This window comes from Acomys minous (assembly GCF_964271855.1).
Source record: "Acomys minous genome assembly, chromosome: 8".
Classification (NCBI taxonomy): domain Eukaryota; kingdom Metazoa; phylum Chordata; class Mammalia; order Rodentia; family Muridae; genus Acomys; species Acomys minous.
Genome location: NC_140489.1, coordinates 1794019 through 1816747, shown reverse-complemented (window position 1 = coordinate 1816747; position 22729 = coordinate 1794019). Strand labels below are relative to the sequence as shown.

General features: G+C 43.9%; 1 protein-coding gene and 1 pseudogene across 5 annotated transcripts in view; one reads left to right on the top strand and one right to left on the bottom strand.

Annotated features, from left to right (window-relative positions):
* DNAH11 (dynein axonemal heavy chain 11) overlaps window positions 1-22729 on the bottom strand; it is a 296286-nt gene that overhangs the window by 101528 nt on the left and 172029 nt on the right. For all 4 annotated transcript variants that reach the window (XM_084791554.1, XM_084791555.1, XM_084791557.1 and 1 more), the window contains one exon: window positions 2254-2415. In XM_084791554.1, the coding sequence (XP_084647680.1) occupies window positions 2254-2415 (162 nt within the window). The remainder of the gene's footprint in view (window positions 1-2253; window positions 2416-22729) is intronic.
* Window positions 16596-17772, top strand: LOC311603374 (histone-lysine N-methyltransferase SUV39H2-like; annotated as a pseudogene). Its single transcript has one exon. The product of its transcript is annotated as a histone-lysine N-methyltransferase SUV39H2-like (transcript).

Genomic DNA, 22729 nt, shown 5'->3' with positions numbered 1-22729 from the left:
GTTGCCGTCCTCAAACCTTCCATCACAGAACTCGCCCTCCCCAAACAGCTCATATTTTATATTTACATTTAACTTCATATGAGCCTGCTTCCAATGTTCCCTAAGTCTCATTTTGCCTTTTAAAAAGCCAATGCATTTTTCTTAATACCATCTAGTGTTTTGCCCCCCCCCCCACATTCTTACTGGGGCCTGTGCACTAAGTGATAAGGCTTGCACCCCATTGCATTGCCAGCGTGCTTCCCTTCTTCAAGCCCACTCCTAGTGATTCGCAGGACGGTCCCTCTCTCCTGCCTTGTATCACTTGCTTCTTATTGCTTTCCAGGGAGAGGCAGTGTGTGCTGACACAAGTGTCTGATGAGTAACACAGCGACACTTAAGTGTCAAATTGTTTGGGCCACTCGTTTTTCAGCTGTCATTTAGTTCAGAGTCAGGTAACAGGGGGAAAAAAGCATACCCGCATAGTTAGAGGCAGTTAGCCCACAGCCGTGGGCACTGAGTGTGTCCCGGTGGGAAATTGCATGTCAACACATATAAAACGGCTTGCTGCTAACGAATCTTGCCTCCGTGGCCAAAAGGGGTCACCTTCCACTCACCCAATGAAGTTAATAATTAAGAAGTACCTAAATTATGCAGATAACCCTCAGTCTTAACGATGAAAATTAAAATTTAAGAAAGTGATCAAATTAGCACTCATTCAAAAATGTAAAAGGTGCTTCTGACTCTACAGAAAAGATACACGTTTTTTAGGGGAATGTAGGCACACTGCACTCTGGGCTATAATTAGTGCTTCCTGGGACAAATTAGAAAGGTGGGAGAGTTTAAAAAAGCACCTCACACTGAAAGGAAATCATCTGGCTAATTTGTTTGCAGGCATAATTTGTTTGCTAGAAATCAAGCTAAAGTGCTTGAAAAAATATTCCTGTTTGGCACCCAGGATCCTATAGGAGGCGTCATGACACCGTCAGATAGAGCTCAGCACCTTGTGAGCTCGCAGCCCTGCAAGGCCCGCCTCAACCAGCAGGTGTCAACAATCCCTGGCCAGGTGGAACCGCCTTCCCAGCCGCTGACAGACAGACAGACAGACTCAGGCAAGCAGACAGACAGACACAGCGCAGCAAAGCTGGGCAGCCTGCGAGACTGTGAGCCTGCTGCCCGGAGCTGCTGGCTTGGATTTCCCACCAACAGAGCTAAAATCAGAACAACACTCAAAAATCAGCCCACATCTTCAGTCCCTCGCGCCCCCTCCCCCTCCCCACTCCCAAACGAACAAAGTAAACTAGAAACCTCTATTAAAACATGGCTCCTTTTCTCACTGTTGAAAGAAAAGGTGATGCCGCCCCAGCACTTCAACAATGCCAGGGACCTCAACGATCGCTCCAGGAACTGGCAGTGACACTCAGTACTACTTTTGTCGTAACTAATGGCTCTCTAGATGTGAAGATCTAATTCCTCACCTTCCCCAAACTTCATAAGACCTCCTTTTCTGTTCTGTTTCCTTGCGCGCGTGCTGGTCACATGAGTGTGGAGAAGCAAAGGAGAGAGAAGGCTCTTTCATCCCAGGTGAGCCTCCCATGTTGGCTGCTGCCTCCCCTGGCAGTCCAGTGATCAACAGATTCATGGACATTTTTAGGGGGAGGGGGAAAACTGTATGCAGACATAGATGCTTGGCACCATCCCTGTGACGTGTATACCTATATACTTGCTCCTTTTTTAAGTAGAAGCAAAGGAAAGATGCTACACCAACCAACACATGCTACTGCACGCTAACTAGTCAACTCTAGATGTACCAAGGGCTCTGTATTCAACACAGGGCTGCAACGCTGCCTTGGAAGGGCGGCCATGACGTCTAGAGTAAGGGAGAAGGTGAGGACCACTACAGAAATTACTTATTTGGTGTCTCCAATACATCTTGGCTTGGGGAGTTCCTCCCACTGCTGTGGGAGACAAGAACAAGTAATCTCTGTAATCAGAAACGTGCTCCACTTCCCACTGGGAGAGCTGGGACTTGCCACACAGTTACTTCCTTTGCTCTTTAAAACTGAATGGTATGAGACAATTTTCTTGCTGGCGCTTATTTCACACAGACATTTAAAAACATAACCAGAGGTACCAGCCTCATCCAAAGAGGTAAAACAGATTCACATTTGATGCAGAGGTTGTGAAACGGAAAGTGGCCGGCACTCTGCCTGGCAACCGTGTATTGAGACTTGTGCACGCCTGGGTGCCTTCTTACTGCAGGCTGACACAATGTACCTCGATCCCCTCGGTTTCTTCAATGAACCTCCTGCTGACCGAGACCAGAGCCTCCTGTGGCCACGCATGGAACCAGTCAATCGCTGTGCAGCTGACTATGGCTGGGAACTTCCGGGCTCTCACTCTCAGGGTAGGACCGACCGGTGAGAAACAAAAAACCATCTGTAGAGACAAGGGGTGAGTGGGGACGGGTCAGACACAGCAGAGCGATGAGTGTGCCAAACAGGACACCGTAATCTCGGAAAATGAGAGTAGGGGCAAGGCCAGCCACACTGGTCAGTCACCGCAGCACAGGCCACTGGTGCAAGGCAGCACTCTGCCCCCCAGCGTGGCTGCTCCACAGAGCACACAGAAGTACCATTGTGTTTTCCTCAAAATGTGGCCTTCTTCTCTCCAGCAAGGCTCACGATCACCTTTGGAAGTAGGACATGTTATTTGGTCCCTACCACAAGTCACATAAAAGCAAGGTAAGAGTGTCAATACTTCTACCTTCCATTCGGCAGGTAAAACAGGTAAAAGAAAACTGAAATATCCTCCACAAACAAAACAAAACAAAATGATCTATCACCATGAATGATGCCAATTTCTGTCTGCATTTAAAATAAAAATATCTGTTTTAGCTCTTACCTCAGGTTTTCAGTTTAAAAATTTTTAAACGTGGGTAAACTTTTACTACCTACTCAATGATTTAAAAGTGGATTAATACCTGAACAAGTCGCTGGTCTGTATAACTCAAAGGGTGTTTAGACGCTTACATGAAAGGCATAGCGCTTTCACAGGTCACACTTGTATCTTTGAACCACCTCTAGATTACCTATTGCTCCTAGGACGAGGAAAACGGGGAAAGGGGTCATTATTCTGTGCTGTTCAGGGAACCAAGACAATAAGGAATACGTGTGCAGTCGGCATAGTTGTGTTTCTCTGCAAATCCTTTCAAATGCACAGTTGGAAGGATTCGTGGATGAGGACACGCAGTTGGGAAAGGCTACCTGAACATCTGCATAGCCATCTCTGGACACAGATTCTGTCAGAAGGGCCTGGGCGACAGCATGTGACAGACAGTGGGTGGGAGGGCTCTCCGCTGTCAGCAGAGCAGATGTGACCCTACTGTTAAGTCCGTTCAACAGGAGCACGGAGGCATGGGGACCTGCAAAGACGCTCCATCCCCCTGCCGCATGAGAAATAGTCCACTCACCACCTCTCCAGAGAATTTCAAATCCCTACACCCATATTAAGGGCTGCTAACCTTACACACCTCTGCAAGCAAACTTTGACAGATCCAAAACTAAACCTTTTTAATTATTGTCAGCAATTGGGTAAAATAGAATGAAGCTCCTTATATCTAAACCTTTTCTTTGCTGTCCCAAAAGTTTCAAATGTATACTTAAAGAGAATTTTCTCTCTAACCTATTAACTTTATCTTCTGCCCATATATATGTTCCAGTATCCGGCCGGACTTCCTACATCCAGGACATCACCAAAGCAGCTACGCACAGGTGCTCCAGTCCAACCTCACAGATCATGCTAACTGGGCCTGCATTGTCCTTCCTGGCTGGACCTGCATTGTCCCTCCTGGCTGGACCTGCATTGTCCCTCCTGGCTGGACCTGCATTGTCCTTCCTGGCTGGACCTGCATTGTCCCTCCTAGCTGCAGATATTCTCAGACCCTGGACAGCAAATTCAACAGTTGCCTCTTCTGGGACCTGGCCAACATTTCAACCTTTTAACCCTCTGTCACCTCCCTACTGTCAGCGGGAAGCAGTTAAGACCATTGATTTCTTCACCCCTTATCCATTTACAAAAGGCTGGAATGACGTGCTCCACACCCGGGACAAACAGCTCCAGGTTCTCCCAGAATTCCTTGGTCCCTATCTGCTGCAGGACATGGCTGACATACCCTGCCCTCTACCCTGAACTTTCCAGGACAGAGCGTTTCCTTCCCCTTCACCATGTCAGCTGGACATTTTGTTGATGTTGTTTTTCTTTCTTTACTTTTCCCCTTACATGGCAGCCAAAAGCTGCTTCCAATAAACCTACATTTATATACATTAACTTACCTTACATAAAAAACAATCCAATGTCCTCAATTTCAGTTATAGGAAAAGGGAGGAATGTTAGGATCCTGCCCCAGTCTGCTTACCTGTGACATTATTGCCTACCTGCCACTGGGCGTGGCCCAGGCAGTGGTGGTGCACACCAGTATATAAAAGGACAGACCCACCTCGCCCCTCCCTCTCACCCCTCGTACCTGCTGTCATCCCTCTTACTTTCTATTTATGTTTCTCTTCCTCTGTCTCATTTCTCTCTCTCTCTCTCTCTCTCTCTCTCTCTCTCTCTCTCTCTCTCTCTCTCTCAGATACCTCTCCGCTTTCCTTCTCTCCCCATGCTCATATAATAAACTTCTCCATCATAACAAATATGTATATGTGCATGTGTGTGTGTGTGTGTGTTTGTGCACACATGCGCACACATGCACTCTCGCACAGATGTCTGAAGAACCCAGAGATACAGGATGCCTCTGAGATGGAGTTGTAGGTAGTGTGAGCCACTCAGCATGGATGGTGGGGACCCAACTCCAGCCCTTGGCAGGAGCAGCTTGTGCCCTCTCCTGCGGAGACATCACCCAGCTTTGGTTTTGCTTATATGCTGAGGCCTGGTCTTGTTATGTCACATTGGCTGTCTGGCAATCACTGTGTACAAACTCCTCACAATAACTCTGCCTTTCAAGCTCCCGAGTGCTGGGGTTACAGGTGAGCACCAGTGCATCCAGGCTTTGCACTTGGTCATGTACTCACAGAATCCAGGTCTTACACATGGACTGAAATGGGAACTTTGGATAATTCTAGGCATCACAAATCATCTAAACTACTGCCTGGAAGCTCCGCTTTAGAAGCACACTTGCTCACTCTTAGGAATGGGTGAGACTTCAGCTCCTAACCCAATTCACTGTTGAGGGAGCACAGGGTTTCTCCTGCCAATCAGATTTTATGACATCAGTATATTTTTTTTCTAAAAATGGCCTAAACAGCATTACTGATAGCCCGAGGTAAACCCACAGGGGAATTATTTTGTGTCAGACGGTGGATGATTATTATGAATAGCTTTCTTAGTGTCTTCTTCATAACTTTAGGTAGGAGTAACATGAGGATACTGCTAAGAGATAAAAAATAACTGAACATATTGGCGTCTTGTCCATAATTCAAGTTCAGTCTTTCAGGCCGCACTGGCACGCATGTGAGCGCTCCTCTTATGAGCTTCACGTCTAAGGGAGTTGGCTGATACCTGAGGCATCCAACTGGACATATGTGCAGGACTCAGGATGAGGGCACTGGCATTTCGCAGACTCTCACAGAAGCCCAGGTAACAGCTTAGCTACCGGGGGCTCTTAGATACTTTCCTCACAAACACAAACTTTTTGTAAGGTACTATCTTTGAGTTAGACATAATTTTTTAAAAATGTACTATTATCATGCATGTATATGGTATGTGTATGTGTTTCCATGTGTGTGCCTATGTATGCTTGTGCATGTGTGTGTGCATGCCTGTGTGTACGTATGTGGGTGTTGGTTGTGTGCATGGGTCTATATATGTGTGTGCCTGCGTGCTTTGCTTGCATGTATGTGTGCATGCATGCATAAATGTTTGTATATATGTGTGTGCTTTTGTGTGTGAGTGTGGATATCATGTGTGTGCTGTGTGCTTACATGTATGTGTATGTGCATGTGTGTATGCATGCATGAATGTGTGTGCATATGTGTGTGCTTTTGTGTATGTGTATACATGTGTGCCTGTGTGCGTGCATGTGTGTGCATGTGTGTGTGTATGTGTTACAGCATGCATGTGAAAGTCAGAAGACAACCTTGAAGAGTTAATTCTCTCCTACTTTTACATGGTTCCAGGGATTGAACTCAGGTTGGCAGGCTCACATGGCAAGCACTTTATCAGCTGGATGATTTTATTATTATTATTATTATTATTATTATTAATTATTATTATTATTATTATTATTATTATTATTATTAGTAGTAGTAGTAGTAGTAGTAGTAGCAGCAGCAGCAGCAGGAGAGGAGGAGGAGGAGGAAGAGGAGGAGAAGAATAAGATACCCAAGTCAAAACAGAAATATTGTACAAGCATCCCTACCCATGTACAATCAAGACCAGGAAGCCTGGGCACTGAAGTGTCCTAATGTTCCTATACCCCTAGCTGGAGCCTGTGTAAACAGGATTCCAAAGTGAAGGTCAGACGCATCCCACGGTAGCTCTGACATAGCTGCCTGGAAACACCCTGCTACATAACGTGCTCATCAGGTCTCCAAAGGACAGGAATTGATATGCTGTGAGTCCACAGGCTGGGCTGCACGGCGTGTTAACCAGAAAGCTCTGGGGTGGGAAGTGGGTTCAGAATTACACATCCTTACCTTGAAGTGAAACCCAAGTTCGTGTGTGTTAGGAGAAAGGACCCCATCCACCCCTCCATCGTCTACCTTTAAGGAAATGTCTAGATCTACTAAGAGTCATCTACTCTCTAAAAGAGCGCCTGGCAATTGTGCGTGAGCCGTCAGTGGGGACAAGAAGAGAGGTAGCTACATGGGAAACAAAGTTAAAAACAGACAGCTGTGCTATTTCTAAAAGCAAATTCTCCCAAGTTCAGAAGAAAAGCCCGAGATCACTACTGATGGCTCTAACTGTGGCTCCAACATTTGGGTGTTGGTCAAGAACTTTTTATTGTTTTTTTTCCTTTCCCCACACAGGTGTTATGACTCATTTGCAGTGACCCACATCGCACCACGCGTTGTAACATGTATCAGTTTCCCATAGGCACGATTTCTTCTTGAGTACATGGTTATTTGTGTATAACTAATAGGACTCAGGCCATTTCATCTCCTAATGGAAATTTGAATGGCTACATCCACTGTATTTTTTCCAGTTGATGTAGTTTATTCTCAAGTAGAAGGAACCCTCCCACATATTTACTTCTGAAGCATCTATCCATAACTTATGTGTGCGTTTATCATCCAAAGCCCCTGTATATTTCAAGAATAATAAGGCCAAGTCTTGCTGAGGCCGCCCCTGTGGAGCGAAGCTTTATTATAGAACGAGGTTTCTGTTTGAAAGTTTTCACTTTATCGTCCTCCTCTTGTCTTCTATATTATGCCCATCATCTAATCAACTTTTAATTTCCATTATTTTTTTAAAGACCCAACAGCATCTTCAAAGTGTGCACATACTACAAGACACTTTGATGTGAGCTTTGGTTTTGGACATCCCACAATGAAATCGTCTCAGAACTCTGACTTGGCAACCCTGAGCATTTCACTGTTTCTTTAAAACTATTATTTGGTATCAGAGAATTTCAATTTATTTTGTTTCTCTCTCTAATTTGTGAGTGAGTGTGTGTGTGTGTGTGTGTGTGTGTGCACGCGCGCGCGCGCGCGCACATGCCCACATGTGTGAGTGAGCACATGCTTGTAGCACACTGCACACGTTTGTCCTTGGCTTCCACCTTGTTTGAGACAGGGTCACCTTTTGGCTTGCCCAGGCTAGCTGAACCAAAATCTTCCGGATAGTCCAGGCTCCGCCTCCCTTCTCACTGTGGGAGCGCTGAGATTACAGGCCTGTGCTACTGCGTTCAGCTTTATATGGGTCCTGGGGATTTGAACTCAAGTGCTCACACTTATGGAAAGGGCTCTATCTTCAGGGCTCCATGACCCCTGCTCCATTTTTTTAACAAGGAAATTGGTCTATTTACAAAGAACATGCATACAGTTTCCATAGCAAAGAACACACTTAACCCTGATGGCAGTCCGAAGGGCTTCCCCCCCAATCCCCCAACCCCCCTCCCCCCCCCTACTCCCCACCCCTGCTCTGCTTGTCCCTGGGCTGACAGTGACCATGTACTGTTTTGCAGGCTAATCCCCAGCCCTTAACTGCACATCCTTTACTTTTGTTAGTTTTTAAAAAGAGAATTGGTAACTATTTTCTCGTAAATAGATCAGTATTTGAGACATCTCATGCAGTTTCTGGTGGCTCCGCCGGCAGAGCAGCTGGCATTAGTACAGCACTGTCCTCCACATGTGTAAGGACAGGTCTCACACTCTGCTGGGAAACCCCAGACCTAAATACTAGCAACATACTGTGGCCACAGACTGCTTTTATCCATGCAAAGTACATTCTATGTAAAGACTGAGCCTTTCATTGCTGGTGTTTCAGGGGATTTGTGAGGCAGCTCGGTGATTCAAGCACCTCACTCTGCCAGTAGGAGAACCTTGTTTCAATCCCTGGAAGTCAATCACGCATATAAAAGATGCCAGGTGTGGCGCTGCAGGCTGGTAATCCTAGTGCTGGGGAAACAGAGATGGGGGATTTCTCTCTGGCCAGCCAGTCCAGGCTACTTAGAGAGATCCAGGACAGGAAAAAGAACAGAAAAATGTAGACAGCACCTTAAGAATGATGCTGTGATTGCCTCTAGCACCCACATCTTATACACATGCTTATGCATCTGCACACACCAGCTCACCTAGCCACACGTGAACACTCACACACAGGCACATGCACACACACACACACACACACACACACACACACACACACACACACACACCAGCTCACCTAACCACATGTGAATGCTCACACACAGGCACATGCACACACACACACACACACACACACACACACACACACACACACCAGTTCACCTAACCACATGTGAATGCTCACACACAGGCACATGCACACACACACACACCAGCTCACCTAACCACACATGAATGCTCACACATAGGCACATGCGCGCGCACACACACACACACACACACACACACACACACACACACACACTAGCTCACCTAACCACATGTGAATGCTCACACACAGGCACATGCACACACACACACACCAGCTCACCTAACCACACATGAATGCTCACACATAGGCACATGCGCGCGCGCGCACACACACACACACACACACACACACACCAGCTCACCTAACCACATGTGAATGCTCACACACAGGCACTGATGTTTATCCTCCTCAAAGTGGCGTGACATGAGCTCCAGATGGGCTGGGGCTGGGTTGTCCATACTGTTGCCATCTCCTTGGGATCCTGCGCACCACAGGACCCCAATAAAGACTTACTGAATGACAAACGGCTCAATGAAAGTATAAACCGGTGGCAGTTTGAAAAGCTCCATTTGGCTAAATAAAATACTAATATTTATGCTACTTTTGAGGGTGTGCTGGCTTATTAAATACCACAGCTTTGTGCAGCTCAGATACACAGCACAAGAGAGTGTGGTGGCTTGGGTAAGACTGTCCCTCCTAGGCTCTTGTGTTTGAAGACTTGGTTCCCATGTGGGTGCTTGGGAAGGTCATGAGCCCTTAGGGAGCAGAGAGAAGCAGGAGATGGTCTGTCACTGGGGTCAGGCTTTGAAGATTTATAGCCTCATTCCAATCCCTTCCTCCCGCCCTCTCTCCCCCTCTTCCCTTTCCCTCTCTCTCTTTCCCTCTTCCTTTCCTCCCCTCCCTCTCTCCCTCTCTCTTTCCTGTGTGCCAGCTTCCAGCTCTGGCTGGTTGCTGTCCCCGTTCTACACTTTCTCTGTCACGAAGGATTCCATGACTCTATAGCCATAAGCTAAACGAAACCTTTTTCTCCTCTACAGCATTTTTTGGATTTGGTATTTTCTTACAGCAACAGAAAATTAACTGATACAGATAGTAGCTTTTTGTCCCCTGAATTTCTTTGTGACTTACCAATAATCAGAAAATGGGGGGGGGGGTGCACAGTGCTGACAACAAAGAAGGCTCTGGAAGAGCAGAGAAGGTCAGAACCCTAGGTGGCCAGCCCTTGACTTCCTCTTCATCAGTGCAAGAGTTAGAGTCGTGGGCAGGAGAGGTGTGGATAGCCACGGGCTGGAGGCGCCATGCTTGCTGAAGACTTGGTCCCAGAGCAGAGACACTCAGAGCAGAGGCTGCTGGGAAGCAACTGGGTTGTGAGGACTCTAGCTTGATCAGTGAACCAGTCCATTCACAATATGACATGGTTAAAGAACCTGGGAGGTTTTAGGAGGTGGGTGCCGTGGGAGGAAACAGGTCACTGGGTACCTGCTATGAAAGGGGTTTCCTTGTCTCCAGGACCTCTACACCCCAGAGCGTTGCTCCAAGGCCACCATGACGTCACTATCTGTATCCCATCATAAGCTTCCTACTATGATGCTCCGGCTTAGCATGGGCTCAGAAGCTAAGTAAAGATGGATGAAAACCGCAAAACCATAATCCTTGCTCTTTCAAACTGTTTCTTCATAGTGGTGGACTCATCTGTTCAGAGGTGAGCAAATCAATTAGACCTAAGGAGATTCCTAGATATTTTATCCCACATTTTAGGTGTTTAATATATAAGATGTTTAACACTTAAATTTAGGGCTGAACATTAAACTGTTATAATTTTAAGAAAATTAAAAACAATATTTTTAAAGGATGCAGTGCAGTATTAACACAGAAATTATGAAGAAAATATCCAAGTTAAAAATATTTGTAAATGGGTGGAACACAGACCGTGTTTGATCAGCAGGACAGCAGTGATTGCACAGTGACCTAAGGAGTGAACTGAGAAGTACAAAACACCAGAGCTGGCGATCCCCAGGTGAGAGGAGTGCACACTGTGTGACACACATGTGGGTCTGGCCTCCAACTACCCAGACAATCCACAGAGAAGTCTCTGGGTCCCTGTAGACACGGGTGGGCTCCCCGGACTAGCTGCATGCCTGGTGGGTTACACAGCACATGCTCTGTGTCTCAGAAGGAACTGTGTCTCCCTGCTGAGAGGAAATACCGCAGTGTGGTACACAGGGAAATCTGATCTCAGGTCACCTGCATGCTCCACCTGAAAAGTTCTCTGATCCCAGCAGGTGAGGGGTCTCAGCCTATAGCTACTCACCTACAAGCTGCTCTCAATGGCCAGTGAAGGACACCAGAAACTACCACCTAATGCCAGAGACAGCAAGATGGCTAAAGGCCAGTGCAAACCACAAACAACAAAAGCCAAAATACTATGGCATCTCTAGAACTCAGTTATCTCAAAGCAATCAGGCCTGGAAACTCTTAACACATTTGTAACACACAAAAAACAACCTCAAAACTTTCATAATGAAGATGATAATGGAAGAAACAAATACAATCCATAAACGAATACAGGAAGATATAGCCAAACAGATTGAGGACTTTAGAGAGGCCATGACAGAGGCCTGTAGAGGGGAAATGAAGAAATCACCGCAAGAAATTCAGGAAAAGGCAAAGAATCAGATGAAAGAAATCAATAAAACCATTCAAGATCTGAAGATGAAAATGGGAGCAATAATAAAAGCACAAACTGAAGAAAGCCTGGAAAGAGAGAACTTAGGGAAAAAAACAAAAACAAAAAAACAGAACTGCAGAGGTAAGCATTGACAACAGAATACAAGTGATGGAAAAAAGAATCTCAGGTATAGAAGACAGAATGGAAGACTTTTACGCAACCATAAGAGAAAATATTAAATCTAAAAAATTCCTGACACAAAAATTATCTAAGCAATCAAGGACACAATGAAAAGATAAAACCTAAGGATAATAGAAATTGAGGAAAGAGAAGAGGCTCAGCTACAGGCCCTAGAAAATATTTTCAACAAAATCACAGAATAGAACTTCCCCCTATTTAAAGAAAGGGAAGCCTACAAACATACAAGAGGCCTACAGAACACCAAAGAGAGGAGACCAGAAAAGAAAATCCCCCTGCCACACAACAGTCAAAACGCTAAATGTATAGAATAAAGAAAAATATTAAAAGCGGCAAGGGGAAAAGGCCAAGTAACATATAATGGCAAAGCTATCAGAATTACACCCGACTTTTCAGCAGAGACCATAAAAGGCAAAAGGGCCTGGGCAGAGGTCCTACAAACCCTAAGAGACCACAGATGCCAGTCCAGATTACTATACCCAGCAAAACTTTCAATAATCATAGATGGAATAAACAAGATATTCCATGACAAAAACAAATTTAAATAGTACCTAGCCACAAATCCAGCCCTACAGAACTACTAGAAGGAAGACTCCAACTCAAGGAGGCTAACTATACCCAGGAAAACTATACCCAGGAAATAAATAACTTTTGCTAAACTTTGTTTAGTAAAACAAAAAGGACACAAGCACACACACACACACACACACACACACACACACACACACACACACACACACAAACACTATCACAACAAACATCAAAATAAAAGGCCCTAATAGTCACTAGTCATTAATATCTCTCAAGACCTAACAGTCACTGATCATTAATCTCTCTCAATATCAGTGGTCTCAATTCTATAATAAAGAGACACAGACTAACAGAATAGATGCATTAAAAAGGACCCAACATTCTGCTGCACACAAGAAACACATCTCAGCCACAGAGATAGACATTACCTGAGAGTAAATGGCTGGAAGAGGGTTTGTCCAGGCAAACGGACACAAGAACCAAGCTGCAGTAGCAGTCACTCTAATATCTAATAAAATAGGCTTTTAACCAGAATTGATCAAAGCAGATGAGGAAGGACATTTCATATTTATCAAAGGAAAACTCAGCCATGATGACATCACAGTTCCAAACATATGTGCCCGACATGCAAGCACACTCACATTTGTAAAAGAAACATTAATAAAGCTTAAATTGTACATTGATCCCCACATATTAATAGTAGGAGACTTCAACACCCCTGTCTCACCAAAGGATAGGTCAATGAAAGAGAAGCTAAACCAAGAAACAATGACACTAACAGATGTCATGAATCAAATGGGCCTAACAGATATCTATACCTTCTTCTCAGCACCTCATGGAAGCTTCTCCAAAACTGACCATATAGTAGGTCACAAAGCAAGCCTCAACAGATATAAGAAGTTTGAAATAATGCCTTGGATCCTATCAGACCCCCATGGACTAAAGTTGGACCTCAACAACAGAAATGACAAAAAGCCTACACACACTTAGAAACTGAACAACTCTCTACTCAAATGACAACTGGATCAGAGAAGAAATAAAGAAATTAGGAACGTCCTAAAATTCAATGAAAATAAAGGTACAACATATCTTAATCTATGGGTCATAGTGAAAGCAGTGTTAAGAGGAAAGTTCATAGCACTAGTGCCTTCATAAAGAGATTGGAAACATCTCATAAAATCAACTTAATAGCACATCTGGAAGCCCTAGAAAAAAGAAGCAGACATACTCAAAAGAAGTAGATGACTGGAAATAATCAACTCAGGGCTGAAATCAATAAATTAGAAACAAAGAGAACAATTCAAAGAATAAATGAAACCAAGAGCTGGTTCTGCGAGAAAATCAACAAGATAGACAAACACTTAACCACACTAACTAAAAGGCAAAGAGACAGTATCCAAATCAACAAAATCAGAAATGAAAAGGGAGACATAACAACAGACAACAAGAAAATCCAAAGAATCATTAGGTCTTACTTCAAAAGCCTATATGCCACAAAGTTTGAAAATCTAAATGAAATATATAATTTTCTTGATAGATTCCACTTGCCAAAGTTCGTTCAAGATCAGGTAAACAAATTAAATAATCCTATAAATCTTGAAGAAATAGAGCAGTCATCAAAAGTCTCCCAACCAAGAAAAGCCCAGGGCCAGATGGTTTCAATGCAGAATTCTATCAGATCTTCAAAGAAAAGCTAATATCAATACTCTTCAAAATATTCCACAAAATAGAAAAGGAAGTAATATTATTAAACTCATTCTACGAGGCCACAGTCACCTTGATACTTAAACTACACAAAGACCCAACAAAAAAAGAGAATTTCAGACCAATTTCTCTTATGAACATTGATGCAAAAATACTCAATAAAATACTTGCAAACTGAATCCAAGAACACATCAAAAATATCATTCACCATGACCAAGTAGGATTCTTTCTAGGAATGTAGGGGTGGTTCAATATATGGAAATCCATCAATGTGGTCCATCATATAAACAAACTGAAAAAAATATCCTACATGTTCATCTCCGTAGATGTCAAAAAAGGATTTGATAAAATCTAACACCTATTCATGTTTAAAGTCTTGGAGAGATCAGGGGTACAAGACACATACCTAAACATAATAAAGATTATATACAGCAAGCCAATAACCAACATAAAATTAAATGGAGAGAAACACAAAGCAATTCTACTAAAATCAGCGACTAGACAAGGCTTCTCACTCTCTCCATATATCTTGAATATAGTACTTGAAGTTCTAGCTAGAGCAATAAGACAACAAAAGGAGATCAAGGGGATCCAGAAATAATCTACATACCTATAGACACTTGATTCTTTTTATACAAAGAAGCCCAATCCATACAATGGAAAAAAAGATAGCATTTTCAACAAATGGTGCTGGTATAATTGGATGACCACATGTAGAAAAATGCAAGTAGATCCATATTTATAACCCTGTACAATCTAAAGTACAAGTGGATTAAAGACCTCAACATAAAACCAGACACACTAAATCTGTTAGAATAAAAGGTGGGGAAGAGCCTGGAACTCATTGGTACAACAGACAAGTTCCTGAATAGAACACCAACATCTCAGGCTCAAAGATCAAAAATTAATAAATGGGGCTTAGTGAAACTGAAAAGCTTCTGTAAGGCAAAGGACACTGTCAATAGAACAAAAAGACAGCCTACAGACTGGGAAAAGATCTTCATCAACCTTATATCCAACAAAAGGCTAACATCCAAAATATATAAAGAACCCAGGAAATTAAACACCACCAAACTAAAGTATCCAATTGAAAAATAGGGTACAGAGTTAAACAGATTTATCAATAGAGGAACATCAAATGGTGGAGAAACACCTAAAGAAATGCTCAGCCTCCTTAGTTATTAGGGAAATGAAAATCAAAACGACTCTGAGATTCCATCTTACACCCATCAGAATGTCTGAGATCAAAAACTCAAGTGACAGCACATGGTGGTAAAAAGATGGAGAAAGGGAAACACTCCTCCATTGCTGGTAGGAGTGCAAACTTGTACAACCACTTTGTAAATCAATCTGGTGCTTTCTCAGAAATTTGGGAATAGCACTCCTGCAAGACGCAGCCATACCACTCCTGGGAATATACCCGAAAGAAGCTCCACCACACAACAAGTACTGTGCTCTACCATGTTCATAACAGTCTTATTCGTAATAGCCAGAACCTGGAAACAACCTAAATGTCCCTCAGTCATAGGATGGATAAAGACACTGTGGTACATTTACACAATGGAATACCCTTCAGCTACTAAAGACAAGAAAATCTTGAAATTTGCAAGCAAATGGATGGAACTAGAAATGATCATCCTGAGTGAGGTAATCCAGACCCAGAAAGACATGCATAGTATATACTCACTTATAAGTGGATAACAGCCCAATGTAAATGTCCTCTGAGAGACTCCACCCAGAAGGGGATTGGGACAGAGGCTGGTACTTGCTGCTAAGCTCTGGGTGGAGTGTTGAGTGTTATGGAAGATTGGGTGGAGGATGGGAGGTGGAAGGACCCAGAGGATTTAGGAGCTTCACAAGGAGACCATCAAGGCTGCCAGATCTGACCCTGGGTCAGGGTGAGGGGAGGGCCTACACAAACTGTTGCACCAACCAAGGCCAATGCATACAGTAAACCTAGACCCCCTGTTCAGATCTACCGAATGGACAGCTCATTCTCCACAGTTGTGGGGAGAGTGGGGACTGCCTCTGACATGAACTATGGTGCCCCCAATTTGATCGCTTCCCCTTGGTGGGGAGACCTGATGGACACAGAGGAAGAGGAAGCTGGCTGTCCAGATGAGACCTGATAGGCTGTGGTCACATGGTGGGGAGGAGGTCCCCTTCTGTCAGAGGACTAGGGGAGGGGAATAGGGTGGAAGAGGAAGGGAGGGTGGGAATGGGAAGATACAAGTGAGGGGATAACAACTGGGATGTAATCTGAATAAATTAAAAATATTTACAAATGTAAATTAGAGGATATTATTTAAAAAGTGACAGAATTATGATTAGAGAAAAATAGGCAACATGTAGAACAGGAAAGGATATTACAGACATTACTATTTACTACATAAAAATATCCTTCAAATGTATAAAAATCAGCAAACCAGTAGGAAATTGGACTAATGGGTAGGTTCTAATAAATATAAGTAATTGTTTAGAATAAATCACAGTTGCATTAAGTAGTTTATTTTGTGCATCAAATTCCTGAACCATTTTACTTTTTTTTCTTCTGGGCGGACCTTCAAACCTAAAAATTACAAATAAAAAGCACGAGTTTGAATGAAAGCTCCGCAAGATGGCGGTGGCCGGAGCCGAGGAGTGGGGAGCCTGGTGTGTTCCTTGCCTAGTTTCACTTGATACTCTTCAGGAATTATGTAGAAAATAAAAACTCACTTGTAAATCGATTGGAATCACCGAAAGGAATCTAAACAATTATGAGGTGGAGTACTTGTGTGACTACAAGGTAGTAAAGAGTGTGGAATATTATCTTGTAGAAAAGAAAGGATGGCCAGAGTTGACAAGTACGTGGGAGCCCTTGAGAAACCTCAAGTGTCCACAGCTACTGCAGCAGTTCAGTAGTGACAGGAGTAGTTACTAATCTAGGGTAAAGAGAAGCAAGGCACTCACTTCAAAAGACAGGAACAGATTCTTGAAACGTGCCACGGCCGAGTACATTGTAAAGAACGCCAAGCCAAGAATAGCCCTGCAGAGATGGCAAGATTACCGCAGCAGAAGGAAGAACCACCAAGGGATGATGTTTGTTGAAAATACTGTTGACTTGGAGGGCCCGCCTTCAGACTTCTACTACATTGATGGATACAGGCCGGCTCCAGGAATCAGCTTAAATAATGAAGCTACCTTTGGGTGTTCATGAAAAGTGTTGTCCTGCTGAAGCTGGGGCTGTTTTGTTTTGGCTTATAATAAGAACCAACAAATTAAAATCCAGCCTGGCACTCCCGTCTATGAATGCAACTCAAGGTGTCGATGTGGACCTGATTGTCCCAATAGGATTGTAGAGAACGGCACACAGTATTTGCTGTGCATCTTTAGAACTAGCAGTGGCTGTGGCTGGGGCGTGAAGACCCTTGCGAAGATTAAAAGAATGCGTTTTGTCATGGAATATGTTGGGGAGGTAATCACAAGTGAAGAGGCTGAAGACGGGGATCACATATCTTTTTGATCTGGATTACGAATCTGATGAGCTCACAGTGGATGCAGCTCAATACGGAAATGTGTCTCATTTTGTGAATCTTCGTTGTGACCCAAATCTTCAGGTGTTTAGTGTTTTCATCGATAACCTTGATACTTGGCTTTCCAGAAGAGCACTATTTTCCACGAGAACTGTAAGCGCTGGAGAAGAGCTGACTTTTGACAATCAAATGAAAGGTTCTGGGGAATTATCTTCAGACTCTATTGACCACAGAATTGAATGTAAATGCGGAGCTGAGACTTGCAGAGGTCACCTCAACTGAAATTTCAGGAAACGGAGCTCATGATGTTTGTTTGTTTTTTTTTAATCTAAAAAATGAAAAAGCATTTGGGACTCCTTTCTGTTATTAAAATTATATGTATGTGAGTGTCTCAGGATGCTTGCCAAGTACATTACCGTTGCTTCTGAAGAGGACTGCATAAACAGTAGGTATCTGTTGCTTGAGAAGCAGGAATAGACAAATGCCCCCTTCAGTGTTTGAGATGTGGCGAAGGAGGATTGTTGACATGAAACCTTTTACTTTGACTCAAACAGGTAATCCAATTTAGGCAAATGCATAAATTTTATTTTTTACTATATTGTTCCTGTTTAATAGTCACTGATCTTATATCCAAGACAAGTGACACTGAATTTTTTTTTACTATATTTTCTACTTTTACATTAAAACACTGGCATCTTAATGGTATATTTCAGGTGCAAAAGTAAATGTGAAAGATAGGCTTCTAGCGTCATCTCATTTGGAAGCGATAGATGCCATTACAAGGGTTGTATGCCTGAACCTGAAGCTCCTTTAGAATAATTTTTAATCTCACAGAGGAGGAGTCTCCCTAGAAGTCCATAGTGGCTGGTCATTGTGCTTCTTTCAACAGACATTAGCAGTGTGACTCAGAGACCTGTTGGCGTGCCAGGCAGAGTAAGCAAGTATGGAGTGAGGTTAGCATTGAGTATCTCTCCTCTAAACAGGAGAGCAACATGTCCCCAGTGGCATCACATTATTGCCACATCCTGGCAATTTTAATATTTCCTTTCCACTAAATTTAATTACTTTTGTCTGTTCTGCGTGTCCTTGAAACATAACCTATATTTGAGCAGATATTTGTTTTATGCAAGAATTTTTTAGATAGGATAAAATTAAGCTTGGCCAAAGTTATGTCCGATTGAACTTTTATTAACCTATAGAGATTAGATGGGATATTTTTTTCCCCTGTGTAGCAAAACCCAAAAACTTACTTTCATCGTTCTGGGCCTGGGAGTTCTAATCATGATGTCCAGTGTGAAGACAAAAGCAAAAGGCAGCGAGTGCCCCGAGCTTTGGTATCCTAAGATTTTACCTCAGTGCAGTGCTCTAAGCTTGAGTTACTGTAATGAGCTTGAGTCAAATGCACTGAACTCAGGAATCCAGCACTTCCTTATCTTCCTAACTCCCTAACCTGTTTTGGGAGAAGCTACAATGTTATTCAGAATATTGCCTTCGTGGGACTGTTTGTTCACAATACATAGAATACACTGTTTGCATGTTTGAAGCCTCATAGTGTCTGTCACCCAAAATTTTCAGAATGTGTCAAGAAAATATATTTTTTAACGACAAAAAAAAAAAGCATTAAAGGAAAGGGAAATGTTACTTTGGCCCTTCCTGAGAATCTATTCATTATATATAGATATAGATACAGTGCTTATATACAGTAAATTTTGATACAGTTTATCAGTATGCTATCTCTAGATGATATAATTAAAGCTCGTCTCATTTTACTTATGTGGTTCTTTATTTTTAAATTCTCTACAGTGACGGGATGTCTCTTACATTATCAGAAATGGGTCTCTCTACACATACCCAGACAGAGAGTCAGACCATGAAACAGACAGGTGTCTACATCCGGGCAGAGAGAGGTTTGTAAATAAGCCAAGTGCTGCCCTGTCCCACGGGCAGGAAGGCTTAACCCAAGTCCACAGGAGGAGGGGTGAAATTGCTATTTTTCTAGAACAAGATGAAGGGCCTGTAGGGAGATTGTCTCTACACAGGAGAAGGAGAGAGAGCATTTGATAGCAATTGATTGGCTCCCTTGCAGCTATCCAAGGACATGCTTTCGATCACTGCCAACGGGGAGCAGCCTGCCTGTGGGCTCAGAGGACAAGCTGTGTGAGCTAACGTATTCTCTCAGCCCTGGGTTTCCAACAGCCATGGGTGGCAGCAGAAACACCTGTGGCACAGCTAGCTGCCCACCTTGTCAGGAGCCCAGGCAAAGACGACACCAGCCCATTAGATCACAGTCTGTTAGCCTGAGCTGATAAACTGCACGGCATGTGGAAATGGAGCAATGTGGCCGGCTTTCTAAGATTGCAAAAATGAGATCACACGCAGAGATTGTGAGGAGTGAAGCTGGCTTTAAACGAAAAGCCGGCAGGTGGTCCACTTTTGCATATTAGTTCTGCCTCTGGGATGAGGTCAGCCCACAGAGTGAGGCACAGGCAGATCTGTGTAGGATGAAAGGATGCTTAAAGGACTGGTGGCGGTAAGAATATGTACAACAGATGGTACCAATCCTAACTCAGAATATTAGTAAGCCCAAGGGAAAACTTTGTAATTATCTCAATAGATACTAAAAAGGCACCCAGTAGAGACCTGCTTGACAAAATGGATGTGTGAAAACCAGAGTCCGTAGGAGACATCACTGAAGCATCAGAGACTTCTACTCCAGTTAAGATCAGAAACAGTCAGTGTTAGCGTCACTGTTTGCACTGTTCTTCCGCAGTGCTCACCAAGGCAGCAGGGATAAGCTGCACAGTCAAAAAGAGTTTTGACCTTCAGGGTAGGTGACATCTACCCGCTCCTAGAAGCTGCTTTAAGAGGGTCTAGGCAGGTGGTGCAGGCCTGGAATCTAGTACATGAAGGCTGAAGCCAAAGGGTTTTAGGTATGAGGCTAGCCCAGGCCACATAACCAGGTCTCAAATAAAAGGCGGAGGCTGTGCCAACACATGGAATTGCAGCAAGGGTGAAGTGGGAAGCAGACAGGCAAATCCCTAGGCCAGCCAGCCTAGCCTACCTGGTGATGTCCCAGGGCACCGAGAGGCTCTGCCTCAGATAAAAGGTGGAAGGCACTGGAGGCATGGCAGGGGATTGTCCCCTGACCTCTGACTCACACACATACATCTGCAGACCTGTGCACACATGCACCTGCACACACACACACACACACACACACACACACACACACACACACACACACACATACACGAAAACCAACAACAAAATTGGTAAGACAGGAGATAATACATCTAGTCACAAAGTTAAGAGGTAGTATTTTCCCCCATATAAAATAAGATACAGTTTATGAGAACAACAGAACACGTCGCATCATAAAAATCAAGCTCTCCCTTATAGAAGCTAAGTAGGTGGCATGACTTGGTCAGAATTCCCAGGGGCGGAGTGTGACCACATGACGACAGAGCTTGTTCACACACTAGAATAAGAAAAAGCTGGACAGAGCGGGACTTAGACACTGGAGCATACTGCTAATTTGCACGGGGCAACGTTGGAGCTGATGGAAGAAGCTGAGCAGGGAAAGAGAATTAAGAATCTGAATAACATCTAGTAGCCATGGCTATTCTGCGTGTGATGCTGGTGATATATGGTGCTAGGATAAAGACATCTCTGGGGGAGGCAAAATAACCTGATTTCTCTCCGCTTACTCTTCACCACATAGAGAAAAAAAAATTATATTCTGAAGGTAGCACTCCTTAAAAACCAAACTGCCCCCGAGTTGTGACTGTTAACTTGTGATTTCTCCAACTCTGTGATGCTCCAACTGTGTGATGCACACATTTTGTAGAAATCATACTGAGAATCTTGAATTTTAACCTTTCCCCAGGCTGGTGACGTGCAGTCTGCTGCCCGCCCATGATGGTCGCTGTAGCATCTTGGGGGCCTAGGGTACTGTGAAGCTAAGCTTTGACGTCCTGCAGGTGCCTGGAATGCACTCCCAACTTACAATACTTGGCCAATGATGAGATTATTGGGGCATCGCTCTGTGGTAAGCTGAGGCACGGTTGTGTTCCCAAAGTCATTTCCAATGTCCTATCATAAAGGAGATGTGTGAAGGCCAAATACTCCGTCCCTTGAGGCCACCACAGCTGTGACACACACTTTTGGCCATGAGGAGGACAGCTCACGGGAGGGTTCTAGTTTCCCGAGACAGGGAACCAGGTCTGTTTCTTCTTCCTTCTCTCCCTGCATGGGATATGCATGTGCTCGACACTTCTGTGCTTGACGGCTCTGTGGTTGATGGTTCTGTGGTCAACGGTTCTGTGATGAGGAGGACGGAGGTTTCCACATGATGTGGGGGTGGGGTGGGGGGAGGAGGGAGGAAAAGGTTGGCGAGACCATGGGTCTCCAAGGGTTAGTGAGCCAGGCTGGGCTGATGGGTGGGAGAGGTGGCTGTGAGGCCATCTCAGCTGGCGTTTCTCTTCTGTAGTCACAGCGGGTTCCAACTGCCTCCAAGCCAGTGGTTCTCAAACTTGCTAGTGCTGCCATCCGTTCATACAACTTCTCATGTTGTGGTGATCCCCAGACATAAAATTATTTCATTGTTACACCATAACTATTTTTCCATTATTATGACCCATAGTATAAATATGTAATATGCAGGCTATCTGATAAGTGATTTCTGTAGAAAGGTCATTCATCCCCAAAGGGGTTGCGACCCACAAGTTGCAAACTTGCTCTAGGCCAGAGAATCCTGGAAGACCATGCAGAATAGCACACGGTTGTAATCCTTGCATGCTTGTAGATAGAGGTGGGAGCATTGCTGCGTCCCAGTTTAGTCTGAGCTCAATTATTAGTTTTAGTCCAGAAAAAAAGGGCCAAGGGTAATCTTGAAGGAGAAGAGGCTTTTCTATGCTAACAAGAACCTCCCAAGGCTGTCACTAGCCTGTCCAAGGTCAGACAGAAGAGTAAGTTTCCTTAGTGCTCCGAGGTTTGAATTTTCAAATTAATGTTACTGGGTTGAGTTTAGGAGGTTCTGATCTGCAGAAGAATGCTAATTCAGAACATGGCTGTTCTGGCAAGAGAATGCATCCAAAGACCTTCTAGGTCTGTGTGATCTGGCTGGAATACAAACATGCCTTAATCCAGGAGACAGAGGCAAGCAGATCTGAGTTCAAGGCCAGACTGGTACAGAGCAAGTATCAGGTAAAGAAAGGCTTAGATCCAGGCATGGTGGTAC